This window comes from Myodes glareolus, chromosome 7 (assembly GCF_982192425.1).
Source record: "Myodes glareolus chromosome 7, mMyoGla1.1, whole genome shotgun sequence".
NCBI classification, from domain to species: Eukaryota; Metazoa; Chordata; class Mammalia; order Rodentia; family Cricetidae; genus Myodes; species Myodes glareolus.
Window position 1 is genome coordinate 23,213,841 of NC_142032.1, and position 24,365 is coordinate 23,238,205.

A 24,365-nucleotide genomic window follows, 5' to 3' on the forward strand; every position below is an offset into this window, starting at 1 on the left:
TGATGTCAGATTGAAAGAAAGAAAAATGTTGTCAAGAATTTAATGAGAATGAGGTGTACATTTCTGTATATTTCAGTGACCCAATGAGGCCAATGATTTCACAATCACAGCATCAAGTTGTCATCATACTTAAGGGTGCAAAGCAATGTGTGGAAACCTAGAACGTAAATTGACGAGACTTTCCAAGAACTGTGGTCTTGTTTGGGAGAAAAGGGGAATACATAGAGAGCAGAATTTCAAATGTGAATGCATGGATTCATATTTGGTTCTAGGTAAGAATCCTAATCTAGAATGACAAGTGTTTATGTTCACAGTAACGCCAACTCAGGAATAAAAATCATAACACATAACACGGAAGCCTGCCTACATCTAATCCTTTCATATCTCCTTTTACACCATCACGTTTTTCTCATTCAGATCCAAACAAGGTCATTATTAGTGAGACTTAGCTAAAGAGCCTGTCTACCATTCACTCTTTCTTTGTATATGGTGAAGAAACAAAAGCATCTTGGGACGTTAATTTATGACTACTTGCCATATGAACTCAAAACTAACAATGGATCAACTTCTGCAGGTGTATGCATGGAATCCCAGAACTCAGGTGGTGGGACGGGAAGATTTTTAAGTTATGTTCAACTGTACAATGAGTTTAGAGACATCCTGAACTACAGGATAACATATCAAAAAGAAAAAAGAAAGGAAACTTTGAAAATAGACCAGAATGCTTTTATTTAAACACACAGGGCTAGGTGATGTTCAACTGTCACATTTCTCGGTTTTACAGTAATGATATTTACTAATTCAGCACTAGATAAAATTAGCATTTCTGAATACAATAAATCATTACATAGCATAGGAAATTGTTAATGTGTTTGTCCACCACCCTGAAAATTGCCTCAAGTAGACAGACATTCCCTGGACCTTGAGGAGCTGAGACAGTGTGAGGTGGGAGGTCAGAGAGCTATGACTGACAGAAGTGGTCAACTGTGCCCAGGAGGAAGGGGCTTCAGGGGAAGATACATTCAGATGGGAATGAAGCAGATCTGAAACTTGGGTGGCACAGAAACAAATCCATTGTTGACTGGACTGGTATCAAGGTCTTTCAGGTCAACTGGAGATTTCAGATTAAAGTTCTGTAAAATGGTGGTCAGGAATAAAAATAACTCCATTCGGGCCAGGCCTTCTCCCACACAAATTCTTTTTCCTGAAAATAAAAAAAAATATAATAAAAAACAGAATATAATTAACTACTCGTGTTTTGTTGAGGCATGCACTGTGTTTGCAATTACAATGAAAGAGAATTTGTGTCACTCTTTGATAGACTTGATGGATGGATGCATGGATGGACAGATGGATAGATAGATGGACAGTTGTTAGATAAATGGAGAAATGATGAACATATTTTTCCTGCATGTCTAATATTAGGAAACAAAGTATTAAAAACACTTGAAAACAAAGCTTCAGAAGGTGGAAAAGCAGTAAAGAATACTAGACTTCTCATTCACAGGATTAAAACAAAGAAACGCTCATTTAACTACACATAGAGGTGTGTGGCCATGGTGAACTCTGGGATTTAATGGAGCACAAAAATAGAGCTGGTGTACTCCAGAGGACATGGAGAATACAACAGAAGAGACAGAACTACCACTGCTTTGGAACCAAACACCAGAATAATGGAAAAGACTCCCATTTATAGGGGGGAAAAATAGTGTCACAGCACAGACAGAAAGCTCTATCCTACAGAAAAACAAATAGCTTAAATAAGCAGATAATCAGTAACCTTCCCAGAGGCTTTAAAGAAAACCTTTATATATCTCTCAGCAAATACTAAGAGCACTAAAGCCAACCGGCATCTTGACAATCATTCTGAATTGTAGAAAATAAGCTACTCTTGGAAAACCTGACATCACTGCAGAATAACCATGGGTTGTCCACAGCTATAGCTGAATAGACTGTGGCCACCAGAGACAGTTGCTTAGAAAAGCATCTTTGATGTATACTAAGTGTAATATTTCATCAATTGATCATGTATTTAAATACATGGTCCCCAGTTGGCAAAGCTCTTTCCACAATGTTGTGGAAACTTTAGTAGGTAGGGCCTATGAATAGAAAGTAAGTCACTGAAGGTGGATCTTGAAGGTTTATAGTCCACCTCCTCCCACTTCCAGCCTTCTGTCTGCTTCATGTTCAGCCAAGATGTGAGGATGTCTGGGGTCTCAGCTGCTCTCTCTAGCCACCACAGAGCTACCTACTTCCTCCTCCATAATAGACTATGCTCTGTCAAACGTTAAGCCAAAATAAACCCTTAAGTTGCTTCTTGCCAAGTATTTGTTCACAGGAACAAGAAAAGTAATGCACAAAAAACTGGTATCAAGGAGTGAGCTATCATGAAGTTAGCTGCCTTAATCATAGAGGGCAAAGCTGTATATTGTTTAGAAAGATTTCAATAGCTCAGTGATATATCTAGACACACAATACAACCACGTTGTGGTCCTGCTCTGTGAATCAGGAAAGAGTGGGTCAATACTCTAAAATACTGCCAATATAGCTCAGTAGATATAATGTTTCATCTCAGAGAAAGTACATGGACCTCAGGAATAATGATCATATCAAATCTAACCTGCCTTCCCAAGAAAAAAGAACATGTAATCTTCAAGGGATAACTCAAGTTTGCCTTGTTACCATAGAGAAAAAATTTTTGAAATTCAAATATAATTACATTACCCCCTTCCTATTCCTTTCTGTAGCTGTTTCCACATGTCCTCTAGATTCCTCTCAAATTATGGTTCCTAATCTTCGTTATTGTTATTTATAAAAATGAATATATAGTTATATATAAATATATATATCATTAAAGGCATATGTAACATCTACGTATATAGATACAAAAATATAATCAGTTGAGTCCATTAGTGTTACTAATGTTGTTATATAAGTTAATTAGTGTTACATATGGTGTGCATATGATTTCAAATCTGATCAATTAGTAGTTATAAAGCCAATTAGGAAGCTCATCAATGGGGCTGAAGATTTCTCCCACTCTTAACTTTATTTATTGTCTGTTGTTTTTTGTTTTAGGAAAAAACCCCATGATATTTACCTCTGCCATGTTAGCATACCTAATGGGTTTGCAGTTGTCTCTCTGTCATTTCTAAGAGACATAATTTCAGAAGAGAGAGGAGCAACCAATATAGCTGCGACACTTATCCACATTTGTGGACACAATATAAAATATCTCTAACGGTGCAGTAGTTGCACATGAAACTTGTTTGTAACCAACGGCTGTCTAATTGGTTTTAAAGTCTCCTCAACAGGAAGGAAATATAGCCTGGTACTAGAAGCCTTCCCCAACATTCCTGGACTAGTGTGGTCATGGATCTACTTATCTTTATATCCACAAACAAGGTTTGCTCTCATGTTCATCAAAGAAATTCTTTGCATAAAAGAGAGAACATTATAGAAAACCACAACTGATCAAAATGTAGAGAACAATCTATCATTGGGTGCCTAGCTCCAGGGGATACATCTACAGCACAGCCATTGCAGCTATGGCTCAGGGAACATTGAGGGAGAATGGGGTGGACTGTAAGACCCAAAAGACCAGGAAATGATTTGATTACCTGTTGAAAAAGGAAAAAAGTAGTCACTTTTCTTAAACTTGCCATTCTCATCTAAAAAATGACCAGGATCAAACCTCTCTGGGTTGGGGAATTCTTTGTCATCATATAGCACAGATGACAGTGATGCTATGACAGTGGTTCCCTGTAAATAAGAGCCATAGACAAGTCAAGTTATATAAACGTTACAGAGGTAAGAGTAGCAATAGACATGGTATAGTCAAAGCTTCAGAGGAAATCATGTCTAAACAAGAGTAGAAGCATATCTAGATAGATCATGCAACAAAAAGGGATGTATTGGGGTCCAATGGCAGTGATCTTGAGAGAGTGCTCTCAATAGATTTTGAAGGACTAAGCACTGGAATATACATTTATTAACAAGGTTAGCACTGGTGTCTATCACCACCTACTGCTCTAGTTTATCGCTGTTGCTACTGCATCATGCATATGTGGAATGTAGTTTCAAAATTTAAATTTTTACATGTAACACCAGATGTATATCTGCTCATAAGAATGTTGCATGTATATTTCTGATAGAACTAACAATGTCTTCTGGAATAGCATTGCCAAAAACATTATTCAATTTTTTCATGACATGCAGTTTATTAGTCTTAAATTTAAGATATGGGTGAGATATTGATTATATTTGGGACTGCTTAAAAAAATTGAAGGGATAACAAAATTATAAATTTCCTAATTTTGTAAGAATTCCAGTCAGGGCCATCAGTTTATTTGAGGATAAATATTGAAACTGAGAAACTAATCAGATGACTCACTAAGCAGTATATTCATAAGGTGTCAATGGCCATGCCATAAATTTTATTGATTGCAAAAAGAGCAGAACTTCTACAATGAAGAGATCTGAATATCATCTTAAGACAGAAGAAGCAGGCATATCCACTAACAACATAGTTAACACATGCCCATCTACCTTACAATATATAAGTCCTAGAGAATATTCTTTGTCCATTTTTCTTCCAAAATTATACCTGGACACAAACTACTAGAGAACAATGACACACAAACTAACCCTGAAACTGAATACATAATTACATGAACTGAAAGATTTAATGGATCAATTTAAAAATTTTCTAAATGTGCCTTTAAACTTCTTAGCATCCTTATAAAACCCTAGGAGAGTCTTTTCAAAGACTGGCAATCTGAACTTTAAGTTTTATTTGAAAGAGTAAACAGTCAAGAGTGGCTTTAAATAGAGAGTAAATTTGAAGGCCTAAAGTTCTACAAACTAAGACTAGTTTTATAATTTTATTGGCTCTTAATGAAAATAGCAAAAAGTTCATCCAGCTCCAAGATTTAAAGTGTTTGTATTTCTCTTATCTTGTGGGGGCATCAAATTGGGACCAGTCATGCTATAAATTCTTAAGAATTCTAGTACAGGTTGCTTGTGAATATACAACTTGTGACTTGGTTGGCTTAATCTCCCTGAAGGGTTTCATAACTTCCTCTTCAACACTGATAATCTGAAATCTCAAGCTCCAATATCTTGGGTTTATGATTTAATTTCACTCACTCATTTAAGAGCAAGAACATTAAGGTACAATGTAGACAAGGAAACTTACCTTGGGAATAAGATAGTTTCTGAACTTAATGTCACAGGTCACCGCATGGGGCAGACTGGTTGGAATGAGATCAATGTATCTCTGAATCTCATGCAACACAGCATCAGTGTAGGGCATGTGACTCCTGTCCTGCATGCTGGGGCTTCTGTGTCTACCAATCACATGATCAATCTCTTTCTGGACTTTGGCTAGTTCAACACAATTAAAAACAACAGGTAAGAAAGTGGCAAATTAAACACAAGTCAGGGTTGCCTGTAGCAAGATGGATATGCCTGGCAACAATATGAAAGCTTAACATATGCTAATGTAGTGATGGCTGCTATGACAAAAATACTATCATATATTTTAGAAGGCACAATACATAGGCCTTGTATAATAATTAGCATACTTAAAATCAACACTATTTATGTCAAATAATAAACAGAACAACAAGCCATGAAAATCAACTCTCAGAAGAAAACTATGGATCAAATATTATTAGTACCAAAACAATGGAGTACATTTAAGAATAAATTATAGTGGCGTTGTGTGCATGTTTGCATATAGTTTCCAAAGGTATGTAATATCTTCTTACTTCCCAACTACGGCCATACACTAACAATTGCTCCTGAAATTTATGTTTATATCTATATGTGATGTGGGAGTACCCTCAGTGTGCTGTGATTACCATTAATAAATAAAGAAACCGCCTTAGCCTATTGATTGGGCAGAACTTAGATAGGCAGGAAGGACAGAACTGAGTTCTGGGAGGAAGAAGGCAGAGTCAGAGAGATGCCATCAAGCCACTAGAGACAGATGCTGGGAATTTTGCCTGGGAAACCACTGTCACGTGGCGATACGCACATTAATAGAAATGGGTTAAATTAAGATGTAAGAGTTAGCCAATAAGATGCTAGAGATAATGTTCCAAGCAGTGATTTAATTAGTACAATTTTTGTGTGATGATTTTGGTTCTGGGTGGCTGGGGCAAACAAGCGATGTCCTCTAACAAATATGTAGTGACTATTCTTTCTTATCCATCACTGGATAAATTAAATTCTTATTCATGTGGAAAATAGTTTCATATTCTCTAGATTTATTAAATATAAACATCTTTCTCAGTTCAGTCCTCATAGGGCAACTTTGCGGTGTCCATTAGAGAAATCTTTGTGACTACATAAAATTTAGTAGAAAATAAATAATAAAGAAATGACTATTGTCATTGTTGATGCTATCCTGGACTTAAATCTATTTCTCTTTATCTACTTATACTTTTTTCATTTTGGGGACTATTTTGAAATATTCAAGTAGATGTTTCAAGGTCTTGCCAATACATATCCAATTAGGGAGAAGTCTTAGAATATCAGCCACTTATTTCCCTTTTGTTCTTGGTTCTCTCCTCACACCTTCATCTCCATTGGTCTATTCTGAACAGGATATTTTCTAGGTGTGATGCTAAGCAGTCACCCTAACAATCTCATTCTTCCCCATGCGGTCTCTAGATTTCTGTAGCACATTACTTTTTATGTCTGGAGGACTTGTATTCAACTACCAGCATTCAAACAGTGAAAAATAACCAGGTATAAATTTCAATTCTTGGTATTTGATGTCCTCTTCTGATATCTATGGGCACCAGGCCTGCACATGGTACACACACATAAATGCAGGTAAAACATTCAGATACATAGAATATTTTAAATTTAAGATTAAAATTATAAGATACTACCCCAATAGTCTGCCATAACTTAAATAATATTTTATGGAAACTTATTTATAGAATGATAAATTAAATACCTTTAGAAATTCTGCCTAAATGGAAAAGTCTTTTTTGTTTGTTTTTGTTATGCAATACTTTATCAAAGAAAGTGAGTTGCAATTTGTTTATAGGCTAATGGAGCTCCCAAGTGGAAGAGGTGCAGAGACAGGGCATTCTTAATTCTTAAAGCCATTCCAATTACAATTAAAAATAAAAATATATTGATGTAACTATGTTTGAACTTATACATTTCTGAAAAAATGTGGCTATCAAGAAGCTCCAAATTACTTCAGTTTTTGTGGAAAAGTCTTTTTAATGGAGCCAAGCTTTAGAATAATTTCCAGGATGATGTCTCATTAAATTCTAGAATTGATATTTATTCTTCTGTAAGGAGAGTTTCTATTCCAACATAAGAATTGTCATAATAAGGAAAAACATCCTCAAGAATATATCTTCTATTCAATATGGATTTTTTTCAGTTTAAAGTAATTTGCATTTTAAAAAGAATTTGTGTGAATACAATCATTTCTCAAAAAAAAATCTAGGCTCAGAGGACACCTTGATATTTTCTTGGTATGTTAATTATCTACTGGCATTAAACTCCAGCAACAAATTGCACAAATGTTTCACATGTTCTACTCTATTTGGGAATCACAACGTATGCATATCTTCCACCTTTTTGTATCAAAGACATACCGCTATGTAATTCTATTTTACAAATGTATTTATTTTAGCCAACATATGTTGGGTGTGTGTGTTCAAAACTGTTTCTTGTGCTATGTTAAGTTTTTACACCTAATGATTTATTTTACATCCCAGAAGAAACCTCCACCCTCCCCATCTCCCTCTGTTCCTACCCCCACTCTACTCCCCCTCTATTTCTGCTCAGGAAAGGTTGGGTCTCCTATGGAAATCAATAAAACATAGCAAATAAAGTTGCAGTAAGATTAAGCACCTCCCATGCATTAAGGCAGGATAAGGTGACCCAGAATGAGGAGTAGGTTTCCAAAAGCCTGTAAAAATGTTGGAGATAGTATCTGCTCCCATAGACAGTAGTCCCACAGTATGATCAAACCACACAACTGTAACACATATGCAGAGAAAATTTCATTTGATGCCATTTGGAAGATCCTTTCTTACTGATGTGTCTTAAAATAATAGATCTTAGAGCTTAGGGTGTATGACTTAATTTCTTCAGCAGCATAAATACACTCAGAGTCATTGCTTTTAGTTGATAATAAATATCAATTAAAAATACACACTAATAATTGAAACAATAATAAAATGTAAGGAAGAATTTCAGGATAAAAATACCACAAAATAGCCAGAAACAAAGCATATTCCAGTTACTAATAAAATCTATGTATATCAAATAGACATTGAACAAGAAATTTAGTGATTTGTATGTGTATTTTGAATTGTAGTTTGAATGTCCAATCTTTAAATCTTTTTTTTAGTTGAACAGTTTCCTTTAATTTTTATTAATTAGTTTTTTTTCCATCCTGATCACAGTTTCCCCTGCCTCTCCTTCTAGTCCCTCACCCCAATCCCTCCAAAATTGGAGGTGGTAAACTGAGCACAGTGTGGGTATGTGAAGGACAGCAAGATTTGGTGTTTATCATTACAACTGTCTCTGTGTTTATCATGAATGTATGTATGTATGTGTTTATGTATGTCTGTATGCTTCTATCTATCTATCCATCTATCTATCATCTATCTCTCCATCTATCTATATGTCTAGTGTGTTGGCAAAGCATGCATATGCTATGAAATAAATATGAAATATAAGTAAAAAAAATCTAGGCTCTGGAAAAATGCTTTACTGATCCTTTCTCCTGTCTTGCATCTTCACTTCTATGAAGCATGAACTCTGCTAGGAGCTGAGAAACATTACTTCAGTCCTTCTGATAAATGTAGCAGATTTTAGTGGAACACAGAGTTAAATTCTAAGTCTTCCTTAAGATAAACAATACCCAGGACTCCAGGATTTTCTCCCAGTTCCTTTCTTAATTCCTTGCTTCCCACCTGTGTCCTTACCTGTGACTTCTGGGTACTTGAGCAGGAACAGCAGAGAGTACCTCAGTGTTGTACTTGTTGTCTCAGTACCAGCAGCAAACAGGTCACCTGCTGAGAAGATCAAGTTTTCATGGGTAAACTCTGTCTTTGGGTTGTTCTTTTCCTAGGAATGATTTTACAGTGTTAGTCATCAAATTATTTGTCAAGGTACTTACTAGAGAGAATAAAAATGACTTACATATGCTGAGCTTAACCTGACAGAGCATGGGGAGTGTAGTAGGAGAAGAAACCAACATGTTCAAAAGACATGTAAACCCCCTGACCCATATTTACCTCCTATACCCAGTGTCTTGTCTGGAAAAATTATTTTTATGAGACTCCTCAGGCATGTGAACCATATAGTATATCATCTTCCCAAAGAGACAGAAACAAAAGAATTGATGCCTCATTTTCTTTTTTAATGTTTTACTCAAAGCACACATAAAAAAGAAGGAGAAAAGACAGAGAGTATGTTATATTAGGGGTAGTCACAAAGATGAAAAGCCTCAATTGTAAATGTGACAAAGAAAGATGAATGGTCCCTGACTCTCATGAGGGAGGCATACTGCTTAAATAAGGATAGTAAATCCAGGATACAGCAAGAATAAGGGTACAGTTCAGGGAAGTGAAATGTGGAGCTCACAGAGCAAACAAACAAACAAACACTGTATGTTTATGATGAGTGTCAACAGTATTCATTGAAAATAAGTGGCTTTACAACAAATGGAACCATGACAGAATTAACATTTACCCATATAGGTGTCTGATAGATATCAGTCTTTAATTCCATGTCCATGTCAATCCACTTGAAGTTACACTCCATTAACTTAAATTTTCATTTAACTTGAAATTAAATCAAGGCACTAATCATTCCCTTCTCAACCACAACCTACACTTTATAATTTATGTAAAATTCCCTCACCTGTCCATTGCTAATATTTTAAGATTTAGTTCAATCTGCAGACACTATCGACAGTCTAACTAGCTTGAGCTCCTTTTCTCAGTTTCCATGCATTGTCTGCAAGGACAATACTCATCTTTATTTCATGTTGACTTTTTTTCTAACAGTTGTGTGGTGTGGGAAGTCCTTCTGTATATGTGTTGCTCTTATTGGTTAATGAATAAATCTGTTTCAGCCAGTGACTTAGCAGAATAGAGCTAGGCAGAAAAACTAAAATGAGTGCTGGAAAAAAGAAGGCAGAGTCAGTGAGAAGCCATGTAGCCACCACCAGGAACAGATGCACTGAAATCTTGCTGGTAAGCCACAGCCATGTGGCAAGACATAATTAATAGAAATGGATTAATTTAAGATATGATTTAGCCAGAAAGATGCTTAACCTATTGGCCAAACAGTATCACAAATAATACAGTTTCTGAGTGATTATTTCATGGTCTGGGTAGCCGAGAACAAACAAGCAGCCTCAGTCAAAAAATTGACACACCAACATGGTCAACTATATTCACGTAAAACCTGAAAACCCTTTAAAAAATTTTACACACAAAAGAACAGAGTGGAGCACAGCTTTTTGGTAGTAGCGTTTTCTTTGGTGAGCAGTAACAGCAAACACTGCAAAAACTCCTTTAAGAAGGCTTCCTGTTTCACCAGCACAAATGGCTCTGACTTTTTCAGAAGGTCCAACTATGGAGCGTTTAAATGGGGTCTGTGAGCAAAGTGCTACAACTTGCTTATTGGCAAAATAGAATGGCTGTGTGTCTAAAAATAAGACAATGTACATGGCTGTCAGAAGCAGTGAACATGCTTCTGCCATGTTGGACTGGGCAGAGCAAACGGCAGGGCTGTGTTGGCCCTAGCCATGAACACTAAGCCTTTAAAAAATGGGGGAGGGAGAACTTCTGGTTATAAAATGACTACAGATACACAATAAAAACAGATTCATATTTTTTAAAAGACCACTAATGTAAAAAAAAAAAAACAAAGTCTTTAAAAAGATAGAGTACAGATAGCACTCTGTCTGTAAAGAAAAGGGGTAAAAAAATAAGCTAAGAAGATGGAATATGCACAGGGAATATGAATTATGTATATTATTGTGCTTTCTTTAAATTTTTGACTGTGTATGAGCTAAGTACAGAGAGGCATTTTATCTTATGGGCTGCTAAGCTAAACCAACATATATATTTTAAAGGTATCTTGACTTCAGAATTTGGGTCTAAGGATTTGTTGCTTTGGAAAACAGTTTCTGCTTTTGTTTCCACAAAAGATGAAAACCTATGGACTTCTCCCAGACTAATGTGGTTTGATGGATCAAAACCTGCTGAAAAGTAACCATAAACACCCTCAAAAATAATCTTGCTCAGCAAAAAGCAGGAAGCAGTTTGGAGAAAACTTTGCCAAGTTCCCTAAATGATTGCTTATAAATGTTTGTTTACATTTAAAGGGGGATATGCTATAGAGATGAATACTTTGCATTGGTATGAATCTTGATCTATTGAATCAAATTTAAGGTCAATTTTGTTATATGTGTGTGTATATATATGTATATATATATATATATATATTTTATTTCTGCTCTTGATTAAGGTATTGTGTTTGTGTAGCACATTTAAAAATGTAATGTATAATTAAGAAATATAGGTCAAAATATAGTTATCTATAATATTCAAGTGTGTAGTCATGTTAGTTAGGTTTTCTAGATGTACAGAAATATATTCCAGTTAGAATATATTCCAGTTAGAAAGGTATTCTCCAAATCTTTTAGAGACCTTCTTCAGAATATGGCATTTAAAATGTTATAAACTTAGAATTTTTTATGACAATGAGACACATCTGATCCTGGCAGCATCAATCTACTTCAAGAGGATGATGGGCATCAAAGAGGCTCCTCATGGAGTTTGTTAACCATTTGGGCAAGAAACTGCTCTTGCCTGAACTGTTTGACTGGACGTGCAGGACTCACAGAAAAATGACTGCTGAAGCTGTCTAAAGAAGGTGATACAGTCCTTCAGGGTTCCTGCTTCAAGAGTCTGCCAGACATTCTGCAGGGCACAGAAGAAAGTGACTGACAAACTTCCAACATAGGTGGAACTGTCTTTGAAGTTTCCTGCTTCATGGAAAAGTCTGCCAGATACTATGGGCCTGTAGGCTGAAGACTGGATGCTCCAGTGATACAGAAGAACTTTAGGTGACTATCCAGGCAGCAAGATGTCTCTGTCAATTTTAGAGTTTTTGAAGTTGCTTACAATGCACTTCATATTAACTTAGGAATATTGCATCTTCCTGGAGTCATTGATGAAGTTGAAGAATAGATAGTTTTAATTATACTTTTCCTTAGTTATGGTAAAAGATAAAGTAGATATAAATGTTGCAACTGTAATTCTTGCTAGATACCTGTCTTGTTATATGTACTTTTACTATGTTAAAGTTCAACCCTTCCTTTTTATTTAAACAGAAAAGGGGGAATGATATGGGAAGTCCTTCTGTATATGTGTTTGTTACTTCTATTGGTTAATGAATAAATCTATTTCAGCCAATGGCTTAGCAGAATAGAGCTAGACAGGAAAACTAAAATGAATGCTGGAAGGAAAAGGGCAGAATCAGTGAGAAGCCATGCAGCTGCCCACCTAGGACAGATGAACCAGAACCTTGTCAGTAAGCCACAGCCATGTGACGATACACAGATTAATAGAAATGAGTTAATTTTAAGATATAAGGATAAGCCAGGAATACTCTTAAGCTATTGGTCAAACAATATTGCAAATAATATAGTTTCTGAGTGATTATTTCTTGATCTGGGTAGCCGGGAACAAACAAGAAGCCTCCCGCCAACAGTTTGGAAATGTTTACATTCCTTGGACATATAGCATTATGTGACTATTCTGCTAGATCATTTTTATTCTAAAGATTGGGTCAATAAATTCAAATTATTTAACTTTATACTGGTATACTTACTGCAAATTCATGTGCATAATATACTCACAAAGTGCTTATCAAACATTACTGCTCTGACCCATTCAAATATCCCTGTAAAACAGAGACTATCCATGGAACAAAAGATGCTCAGGTAATCAAACAACTGAATTGAAGTTTTATTATCATTTTACCTGCTCCATTTTGATCAGAAAACAATCAATAAAGTCCCGAGGATTGTTAATATCCAGTGACTCTTGGTGCTCTATCATTTTTGCCAAAAAATAATGTTTTAAAAAAGTGAAATTTTCAAGTAACTGTCTGTGTCTTCCTGGTAGATAATCAATTATAGCAGGAAAATTATTGCAAATCTACAAAAGAAAATGATAAAAGTTTAAAACATAGGATGTATCTTTGTGTACATTATAGTGGACCTTGGCCTGAAAAAAAGAAATATAAGAATAAATAAAATAGGTTATCCATCTTGATGAGTGATTTTTATGTTGTATACGGAAATTCTCATTGCTTATAGAGATGTTGGTAGACGAGCACAGTGAACCAGCTCACATGTGATAACCACTGTGGAAACTCTCACACAATGAGTGACATCAGCTCATTCTTTTTCTATACAACCTTGTCACTAAACCTTAAATACAAAATGGCATGAATTGATGTGATTTACGTTTTCTAGACTGTAACAGAGATAAAGAGACTTGATATATCCTGATTGGAAGCACGGACATCATCTTTGCTACTTAATTTCCATCAGTCACTCTCAGACACAGAATAAGAATTTTAGCAGTGGGAGTCTTAAGAATTCTTGAACTACAACTGTGAACCTGTGCAGACCAGCTGCATGATTTTTTTCAGGATCATTTAGACCTATTAGCTAGCTCAGCTCAGCTCAGCACAGCACAGGGAAAAATTTGATGGGATCAAGACACCACTCAAACATTTCGTCACTCCTGTGACAGATATATTGGTACTTAGGATGTCAGCTGTTAACTATTTAATAAACACTGCCATACTCCAGGAGTCCTGGCAGTTTCGATGATTCCATACACTGCCCCTACTGGAAGAAAATACTCTCATTGCAAATTAAGATATTTCTCCCAAGTGTTTTGATGACAAAATCTCCAAAGCATTGAAAGGAGAATAAGCCTTGCTGCTAACAAATTTTAAAGATGAAACAGATTGTCTACTGAGTTATATCAGTGTCTTCTTAGCGTTGAACTAATGGTTTATGGAGAAAGTGATTTGAGGTTTAATGGAAAGTCAATGAACAGAGTCGAACAGCCCACAATTAAGCCTTCATTTTTCTAAAGAATTTTTGCAATTTCACGAAGCACCTATCGCTAAGTAGGGTCTATTGGTTTTTGTTTTGTTTTGTTTTGTTTTGTTTTTAAAGAAAGAAATGAACTCACCTGAATCCAAGGGGAACTCAGAAGCTCTACATTTTTATTTAAGTTGTTCATTAAGTTAAGAAAATCCTGATCTTTATAATCAAAACGATTCTGGAAAACAATGGAGCAGATGACATTGCAGGGCGCACAGCCCAGGATGAAGGTGGGATCACAGGGTGAGCCTAAGAGATGGGAACAATTGTAAAATGTCACTAAAATAAATGTGTGTAAAACACTGTGTGTCTTAACAGATAAAAGAACTTAGAATTGAGCAAGTTTTACCCACAGATGGCCTGGTAGACATAAAACTATGCATTGCATCTGCACATCATTTTTATACTTAATATTATTTCACTGATCTGGAAATCTATCCAAGTCATGAAATTTAGTAAACTCACTTTTCATTTCATCCCTTTATTGACTGACCTGTCACTGCAGAGGTCTGCTATTTTGGAAGAGGAAAAAGGGACTTTTTAAATCTTCAATAATGCAAGACTTCTGGTTAGGCCTAAGTGTGTTTGTAAAGCCTCTGAACAGCATGATACAACATTCATGAGAATGAAAGGCAGGGACATCTGGGAAGAGGTGGGGTGTAATTTATTCTGTTTTCTGTAAATTATGCAATGCTTTTAGAAGAGAATGAACTGATAAATCTTTATTAAGATATAGTCAAGTAAAGAAATGTGTTACACAATAACATCCACCAAAACTTTACGCATGGACCTGAGATATTTCAGTTGTAAAAATAGTCCAATTAAAGACAATTATACCTTTTGGCTCTATACAAATATGATGCATTGATTGTCACCATATTCACATACCAAGTGTTTTCTAGTGAACTTAATATTTATGTTGAGGGAAATTATTGTTCCTTAAAACATCAGAAAATAAGTTCAAAACCTAAATTCATATAGTCATTTTGGGTTTTGAAAACAAAACAGTTGGAAAAGATCTAGATTAAATGATGGCTTAGACCCTCTACAACACAGAGAATCCTTCCATAAAACAAAAATCACAGATTTAAAAGCTCTCCTATTTTTTTCTACTACAAATCATACTTTCCATATGAAGACAGAGCCAGAACACAGAATGAAAGCTCTGACCACCCTCAAAACTTCTCAAGGGCATAACAATGAGACAGAAGCCTATGATGAGTAACCCTCACCATTGGTTTTTCTTAATTCCTCCACAAGACAGCGAGCTTCCTCTTGAACACGATCCTCAATGCTCCTCTTCCCCATTCCAAAGTTCCTTAGAGCCATGAGTGAGAAGCGCCTCATCGCTTTCCAATTCCTCCCACTACTGAAAACAATGCCTAAAAGAAAGAGCAGAAGTGAGTAGGGAGATCCCAAGTAAGGAGGGAGGTCTGATGGGTGACTGCCACACAGAAAGCCCAGCTGGATCTGAACAAGTTTTCAAGATTACATTTCACCCTCAAATTCCCTATGGGCCCAACCCAACATATAAACATGGACACATAGGGGCATGGACAATGTAGACATGTGGACATGTAGGCACATGAACACTTACCAAGACCTTTATTAATCTTATCAAACACTGGAATGCTTCCTCTTCCAGAAAACTCCTCCCCATGATCAATCAAGGCTTCTTTCACAGCTTCATATCCATGCAACACCACAGCAGGCTTTCTGCCCAAGTACAGAGTGAACACAGGACCATAGACTTTTGAAAACTGAAAATAAAAATGTAATTAAAAATAGAGCAAGAATGGATAAGGAAAATGTGGTACATTTACACAATGGAGTACTACACAGCAGAAAAAATAACAACATCTTGATTTTTGCGAGAAAATGGATGGAGCTAGAAAACATCATTTTGAGTGAGGTAACCCAGAAACAGAAAGACAATTATCACATGTACTCACTCATAAGTGGTTTTTAAACATTAAGCCAAGAAAAACAGCCCACAAATCACAATCCCAGAGAACCTAGACAACAATGAGGACCCTAAGAGAGACATACATAGATATAATCTATATGGGGGTGTGAAAAAAGGCAAGATCACCTGAGTAAATTGGGAGCATGAGGACCTTGGAGGAGGGTTGAAGGGGAGGGGAGAGGCAGGGAAGGGAGCAGATAAAAATGTTCATGCAGAGGACTGTGATCTGTAAGTCTAGCCTTAATAAATAGCTTTCTATTATACTCAATTCTGAGCTAATATGAGATTTCTTTTTAGTGTCCGTTTTCATATTTCTTATGGTTCAAGACCTTGGGTCCCATGCCGAGAGTCTCAGCTGCACCAGGACAAGCCTATTCTGGAACACAATTGATCTCTGATGATGAATTAGGTAAGCACGATAAATAACCAGACCAGCTCAAGAACAACAGTTATATTTTTTTAATAGTTGAAAAGGGAAAACTCACGCTACAAGAGTGGAAGGTCCAAAATCCAATAGGTCCAGCGAGCACCGCGCAGAGAGTGGATCTACCAATATTTCTACTTGGGTCCCAGGTAGCCACACCCTAATTAGATGTGATTGGTTGATAGTTTCCCCCATCATCTCCCTCTTTTGTCTAAACAAGATCGATCCAAACCCACTACAACTATATACAATAGGAACAGATACCAAATATAAAATTACAAGCAATAAACAATATTAAGCAAGGAACGCATAACAAAAGTTTTACTAAGGATTCTATTTCAAGGAGTCTAAATATTGCATTGAAATTAAGCTTGACTAAATCATGAGGAAGGTAGCTACAATTATCTAATCTTTAACTCCATCAAAGATCTGAGAAGGGAAACAATATTACTTGAGTGAACAGGAGGTACAATCAGGAAACTTCCAAAATGTGCAACAAATGACAGAGACAACTGGCTACCTGGGCAATTGGAGCTCCCTAATGTCCAGGGCTTTTGGAGTCTGTGCTCTGCCCCTCCCTTTGTAGCCAGTATGTGATGGCTCAAATCTTTTTGTTTTAATTTAATATTTTTTAATTTGCATACTAACCCCAGTTCCCTCTCCCTCTCATTCTCCCTCCATCCTTTTTCTTTCCATCCCACTGTTCATCCACTTCTCAGAGAAGCTAAGGCCTTCTTTGGGGAGTCAACAAAGTCTACTGTACTAAGGTGAGACAGAACGAACAACCTTCGTCCTGTACCAATAGGCAAGCAAGGTATTCCACCATAGGTATTGGGCCCCAAAAAGCCAGTTTATATACCCAGTATTATGTCCTGGTCCCACCAACAGCCCCCTTCCAACAGATAAAGCCATGTAATTGTCACCTACATTAAGATGGCTTAGTTAAGTCCCATGCAGGATCCCCAGTTGTCAGTCCGTAGTCCATGAGCTCCCACTAGCTCTGGTCAGCTGTCTCTGTGGTTTTCACAATCATGATCTTGACCTCCACCTTCCTTGCTCATATGATCCCTCCTCCCTCTCTTCAACTAAGTTCCAGGAGCTCAATCCCATATTTGGCTGTGGATCACTGCATCTGCTTCCATCAGTTAGTAGATGAAGGTTCTATGATGAGAATTAGTGTAGACACTAATCTGATTATAGGGGAAAGCCTGTTCAGACACTATCTCCATCATTGCTAGGAGTATTAGGTGAGGTCGTCCTTGTGGATTCCTGGGAATTTCCCTAGCACCTGGTTTCTCCCCAGCCCCATAATGACTCCCTCTTTCAAGATATCTCTTTCATTGTTCTCCCTCTCTATCCCTCCCCCAACTCATCCATCTAGAGCCCTCATGTTCCTATCCCCTATCCCCTCCCTACCACTTGCCTTCCCAGCTTACCCAGAAGGTCTTAACTATTTTCTTTTCCTGGGGTCCTTTATGTGTAACCCTCTTAGGGGCCTCCTTTTTACCAAGCTTCTTTGAGGTTATGAACTGTTGCCTGGCTAGCCTTTCCTTTACGTCTAATACCCACGTGTGAGTGAGTACATGCTTTGTTTGTCTTTCTGTGTCTGGGTTACCTCCTCAGGATGTTTTTTTCTAGTTCCATCCATTTACCTGCAAATTTCAAGAAGTCGTTGTTTTTCACCACTGAGTAATACTCCATTGTGTAAATGTTCCACATTTTCTTTATCCAATCTTCATTTGTTTCCAGGTTTTGCTTATAACAAATAATGTTGCTAGGAACATAGATGAGCAAATGTCTTTGTGGTATGATTGTGCATCCTTTGGGTATATGCCGAGATGGCCCAAATCTTTATTGACCAGGGTAATGGCACCAAAAATGCTCTTTCGTTCAGGAACTCTCTGGCAGAGTTACCTGAGTCATTGGCACCCCTCCTCTTTCCTTCAAGCCCTACCTACTCCTTCTCCTCCCCCTTTTTCACTGCCTCATATTATACCTAATGGTCAATCTTCTTCCCTTTACTCTCCCTTCCTCTTCCCCTCCATGATAAAGGTGAAGATTCAGCCTCTTCCTCTTACCTACCTCTCTTCTTCTCCCTCTTCCTATTGTCCCTCTTTCTTCTCTGCCACCACAAGCTCCACCTAATGGTCAACCCCAACCCCTATAGCCACCTCCTCCCCATCTTCCTCCCCTCTCCTTGTATTCTCTGTCCCACTTCTACAAAGCTACAACCTACAATCTGGTCCTCATCCACACACTGGTCTACTTCCCATGAGTCCACCCTTGTGGCTTTTCATACAGGATCCTGGCAGATCCCTGTTCTCTTCCAGCCCTTCTAGAGTTGCCCAGGTACATGTCCCTTTCTCCCTCCAGGATCTATCCCAAATCAAAGGGTACTGGGTATGGTGGAGCTTTTGGAGCACGGGATTCATAGAATTCAGAATTTAGGGCCAATGGATAGCGTTCTCCAGTAGAAAAGCCTTCAGGTAGCCCCAATGCAACACTTCTGTGCCCACTAAAAATTAAATTCACAAGTTACATCTCCCTGAAATTCCAACACTAAAGGAGGTAGGAAAAGTTTTGTCTATTTTGTATATGTTAATGGATTTGTGCCTGTAGGTTTTGTTGCAAATGTGGAGCAGCACAGAATTGTGTCAGACTCAGGTAAATATATAAAGATATATGGTTACCGCATGTTTGTTTCTGCCTGGTCTGTAAATGTGTAAGTTTACTATGTTCCATGTGTCTTCATGATAGCTCAACTGTTACTGTTGCAACTAGCCCCCTGGGTTCAGGTTTTATCTGGGGGATTTCTAGTCACTGAGTCTAATGTAATAACAGGAATTCATATGTCATTTTGATATAAATAATATTAAAGTTGTTTCATGCTGTTTGACTTTATTTAAAAAATTGACTCTGGAGTTTAGTTATGGATCATCCTTTTTCAGACTCAAGCATTCTTTAAAAGTCTCTATGTCTGAGGTCAATGACTGCTAGAAAGAAAGAACAAGAGCGGAAAAGCTAAGGGACAATTGGTGTGGTTAGAAATTGGAAATATCTGTAACAAAATTAACTTAAAGCTCTTAATTCAGAGTTGGAGCCACGTGGTTTGCCACCATCTTCACTAAGGGCAGCCGCATGGGCAGTTGAATTTTTACTAGGGTTGGAGAAATGGATGTCATAGCTTCATTGCTACCTTAACTATAGACAGTCACATGGTATGGGCCAATCAAGGAGACAACAGATCTCCAGGACTTTTAAATTGAGATAAGATATTTATATAATTTCAGTTCTGTCTTAAAAACCAGGCATATAAAAGATAGGATAAGACAATGTATTAAAGAATCAACCAGTCCTTGGAATTCTCCTATATTTGTCATTAAAAATAAATCTAGAAAATGGAGAATGGTAACAGATCTAAGGCTTATTAAAAAGGTGATTCAGCCGATGAGTTCTTTATAGCCTGGAATTCCCTTGCCTTCACTATTACCTAAAGAATGGTCTATTTTATAGTGATTGATTTAAAAGACTGATTTTTTTACTATACCTTTACAAGAACCAAATAGAGAAAATAGAAAATATTGTCTTCACAGTACCTATTTATAATTCCCAGACTGTTAAAAAGTATCAGTGGAAAATTCTTTCCTAAGAGATGTTAAATATCCTTACCTAAAACTAAAATATTTGCACCAAACCATAGATACATATACAGGACTTCAAAGACCAACAGCTTTGAGTTCTGAAAAGGCTGAATCTGTAATCACACATTTATTAGAAGTTATGGCCATTGTGGGAACGCCTCTACAAATTACAACTGACAATGCTCCAGCATATGTCTGTAGTAAAATGGAGCAGTTTTTCGCATATTGTTAGGGCCCACAGATGTGAACCTGTTTCACCTTGCCTGGAGGTCAGAGCGTCTGAGCTTATTTTTGCTCTCTCAATGTTGTTGACAACAGATGTGGCTACAAACAAGAGACTCTGACTTAGGGCGTGGTAAATTAGTGTTTGGGGTATAGAGGTGGATCCACTTCACCTGCACCAAAGTTCGGAAAAATCAAGTCTATTCCTTATATCATGTTAATGAAGTCTGTGCCTCCCCCTCCCATTTTGGAGTGAAGTATATAATCATGTGGAAAATAAAGGATTCCGGATTCACTGAATTTCCCTCCAGATGCTGTTTTTCTGTATTTCTATCCCTTACGTCTCTCATATCTCTGTTCCTTTTGTTTAATAATTCTAATCCTCATGCTCCTACCCTGGAACGTATGAATTTCATCGAGGCTGTTTCACAACAGAAAGTGCCTAACATGGGTGGGACTTATGACAGACGTCCCTCAAAGTAGAATGCAGGAGAGATAACACACGGACATGTGACCAGTGGTACAGGAAGAAAAAACATAAAGGACACTGCGAAGTAAATATTACACTGCAGGTGTAGAGGTAAAAATTGAAAGCTCAAAAATAAATAATAATAGATAATAAAAGAAAAAAGGTGAGAGATAAAATATCAGGAGTAAAATTGCATAGAACTGTAGATATAAGACTAGGGAATGGTATTCAACTGTCTGCACATTTGCTTAGATGCATTTTGATAGCCAGAAGAACTGGGATGGAGCAGAAACAAATACAAAAATTTTAGAGTTTGTAAATATTCTGCTCCCCCCACCACATTGGTGATGTAGCCACCACCCTCTCCAGATTGCTCCAGGACTTGGAGACACCATGGTACTTTCCCCACCATGCTCTGGGAGCATGGGGTATGCAACCCAGCAACAGCCAAAGGTTTTTACTACCAAGCCCAGAAACAGCCAGATGCTGTTACCAACTGACTCCGGCCTGCGCTGCCCCATGGAGCCAGAAAAGGCAGAAAAGTATAGAGGGCTATGACTCTCATGGCTGGTGCTTGGAGCTCGTAGGTAGGGAATAGTGAGATGCTTCATGACCTGCGATCTGAGGAGCCCGTGGGGTAAAAATTTGCCAGCCACCTCTGGCAAGACAGGACTGCTGAGCCCTAAATGTGAAAAACATGGCCTGTACCCATGCACAGCAAGCAATGGGAGCCTCCGGGTTCCAAGTCCTGGGTGGGACAATGACCCCAGGTTCAACTACAAGCCTAGCCAAGATCCTTGGCTCCCAGGTTGACAGCCAAATGTGTGAAGTAGCCTCAAGCAGGCAAATGTCTTTTGAAATGCAAAGGCACCTCAAGCCTGAAAATCTGTCAGCTAGGGAGACTTGCAGTTTGGATTTTACAGGGGATTTTGAGCCCCTCAGTGAGATTAAAGCAGAGCTTCACATAGAAAAAACTGGGGGAGTTAAACTCTCACTGTACATTGGAAAGAACAAGATCCTATTTTAATATGGGATCAAAGGCATATTTGTGCTTTTTTTCCACAGGAATAAAATAATGCTTGATAACTACATACAAAATAGAGGAGCGCAAGCCCTGATGACATCATAGCCACTGATGCCACCACAAAAATAGTAGAAAGACTTGCTTCATGGCCTGCATGGACCTGTACCAGGTCTTCCTCATATAAGGCTGTTAGTTTGGTGGTTTTGTGGGATTCCTAACAGTGGTATTAGGTGTGTCTCTGATTCTTTGTCTGCTCTTGGGACTCCTTACCTACTACTGGGTTGACTTGTCAGGCATGCATATTAGGGCTTCTGCCTTGTCTTATTGTGTATTGTTTTGACCTATTAGGTTGTTGTCTCCAGGAGGTCTACTCCTTTCTAAAGACAAAAGAAAAGGAAGTGGATATGGGGGGAGTAGAGGTGGGGAGGAAGTGGGAGAAGTGGAGGGAGGGGAAACTGTGGTCAGGATGTTTTGTGCAACAGAAGAAAAAGGTTTGATGAAAAATAAAGACCTATATGATGACTAATCCTGCTATCTTGTTGAAAATAAGCCCATATTTGCATTTAACAAGAATACAAATATTATGAGGTTCTATGCAAGTAGGAAGTAATTTAAATCCCACTGGAAAATTAAATGCAGTCTCTTCTTCAGATGAAAATTGAGGAGAAGGGAGGGAGGGAGAGAGGGAGGGAGGGAGAAAAGGAGGGACGGAGGGAGGAAAAGTTGTCAGTGGATTTTTTAATGCACTATGCTCAATTATTTTTTTGTTTTGTTTTGTTTTTTGATATGAGGTTTCTCTGTGTATCCCTGGCTCTCCTGGAGCTCTCTCTATAAACCAGGATGGTCTCAAACTCAGAGATCCACCAGTCTCTGCTTCCCAGGTTCTGGGACTAAAGACATGTGTCACCACCACCCAGCAATATGCTCAATTATTAAGATATTATCATTAAAATTTTATATTTTCTACCACATGTTGAATCAATATTTTAATTTTCTACATAAATATTAGAGAAATAGTAATAATTTCCATTTATGAATTTTCTTCAATTGCCCACCCAGTTGATAAATAGGTTTCAGTTAATTATTAAATCTACATATTTAGTATTTACATTTATCCTATATTACAGTAAAAAGAACAGAAATATCACAATTTATCATCCAGTGTCCCAAATATCAAATTGTAGAAATCGCAAATTCAAACACTTGTCTACTTTGTGCTGCATACTTGAGTAATTAATTCCTCATCTGCTGATACACAGCGTGAGACTAATACTCAGGTGACTGCTTCAGCGTAACCTACACACTCTCCTCATAGAGGTCCTGAATCAGGACCTCCAGCATTAGCTAGAATATTCTGTACTTTCAAGCGATGTTAAGATGTGTTCATGACCCAGGTTACATTGCTATCTACAAGCATTACAAAGAAAAACTCTCTAGAATGTGCAGGATTTTCCAGAAACAAGTTCTGACATCGTGCCACATTCTTGCTTCAGAAAAAGGATGTTCTCAGACTCTGAAGAAATCTAATAGCAACTACTGGGCCCCAGCTGAACCACCTGTTCCTAACATTTCTTATGTTGTTCAGACCCAGAACTTTCCTGGACACTGAACAAAGGTTAAATTCTTCACAGAGATTCTATTTGTTTTCCGGTTCTACATGCAATGCATGGCTAAGACATGTGAAGGAAATCTCTGTCTCATTGCTTCCTTTGTTTTACTTTCAGCCAGCAGCCAGAAGTTTTAAGGAGGAAAAAATATTTACAACTTTTGACACACTGTGATTTTTATTCTACAACCTCTAAGGTTTAACTAGCCATATCATGTTTCCTCATTCTATGATTCTGACAATGATGTGATGAAAATGCAGCTGGGACATCAAGCTTAGGTGACGAATTTACAATTGTGTATCACATAGAACAGGCACAATCATGTATTTCACTTAAACAATGGGACATTTCCTTCCCTTGAAATGCTACTCAAAAAGCCAAACATGTACTTACATTCTTCAGTGATTTGCTGATATCCTTAAGGTCTACCTGAAGAATATTTCCGATGATCGGGAGAGGAGTGGGGCCAGGGGGAAGCTTTCTTCTCTCAGAGCTCTGCCTCCATAGTGAAAGGAGAAACAGACATGCAAGAACAAGCCCCAGAAGCACACCTAGAGTCATCATTGCCTTCTCTGCTTCCTGACATGAATGCGTGCTTACAACACAAAGGTTATATAATAAAGCTTGGTATTCTACCCATGAGTCTCTGATACAACACAGACCAACCAGGGACAAGACTTAATCTCTCCTCCAAGTGGACCTTGTTCCAACATAGTGATTAAAGAAAATATTGACTCTATTGCTGTCATTTATACAAAAGCAGATACTGTAGATTGTGGCTTAATTGTCATGGGCTGGGTTCCAAGAATTTGGGTGAAAAGCTT

At 37.6% G+C, this 24,365-nt stretch overlaps 1 protein-coding gene across 1 annotated transcript; it reads right to left on the reverse strand.

Moving 5' to 3' along the window:
• Positions 1 to 704: 704 nt before the first annotated feature.
• On the reverse strand, positions 705 to 24,146 carry LOC125403543 (cytochrome P450 2C18-like). Its single transcript, XM_048438961.3, has 9 exons — positions 23,935 to 24,146; positions 15,786 to 15,948; positions 15,421 to 15,570; positions 14,277 to 14,437; positions 13,047 to 13,223; positions 8,970 to 9,111; positions 5,198 to 5,385; positions 3,621 to 3,762; positions 705 to 1,204 (listed from the first exon to the last, which is right to left on the reverse strand). The coding sequence occupies exons 1-9, from the start codon at positions 24,103 to 24,105 to the stop codon at positions 1,023 to 1,025; spliced, it is 1,476 nt and encodes a 491-aa protein (XP_048294918.3). The 5' UTR covers positions 24,106 to 24,146; the 3' UTR covers positions 705 to 1,022.
• Positions 24,147 to 24,365: the final 219 nt, after the last annotated feature.

What these genes read in the sequence shown, in the direction of transcription:
- LOC125403543 (XM_048438961.3), bottom strand. Translation starts at nt 24,105, where the DNA reads ATGATGACTCTAGGTGTGCTTCTGGGGCTTGTTCTTGCATGTCTGTTT. An exon ending in GGAATTAAGAAAAACCAATG is followed by an intron (nt 14,438 to 15,420) that starts GTGAGGGTTACT and finishes CCCATCTCTTAG; the next exon opens with GCTCACCCTGTGATCCCACC. An exon ending in TTCTGATCAAAATGGAGCAG is followed by an intron (nt 9,112 to 13,046) that starts GTAAAATGATAA and finishes AATCATTCCTAG; the next exon opens with GAAAAGAACAACCCAAAGAC.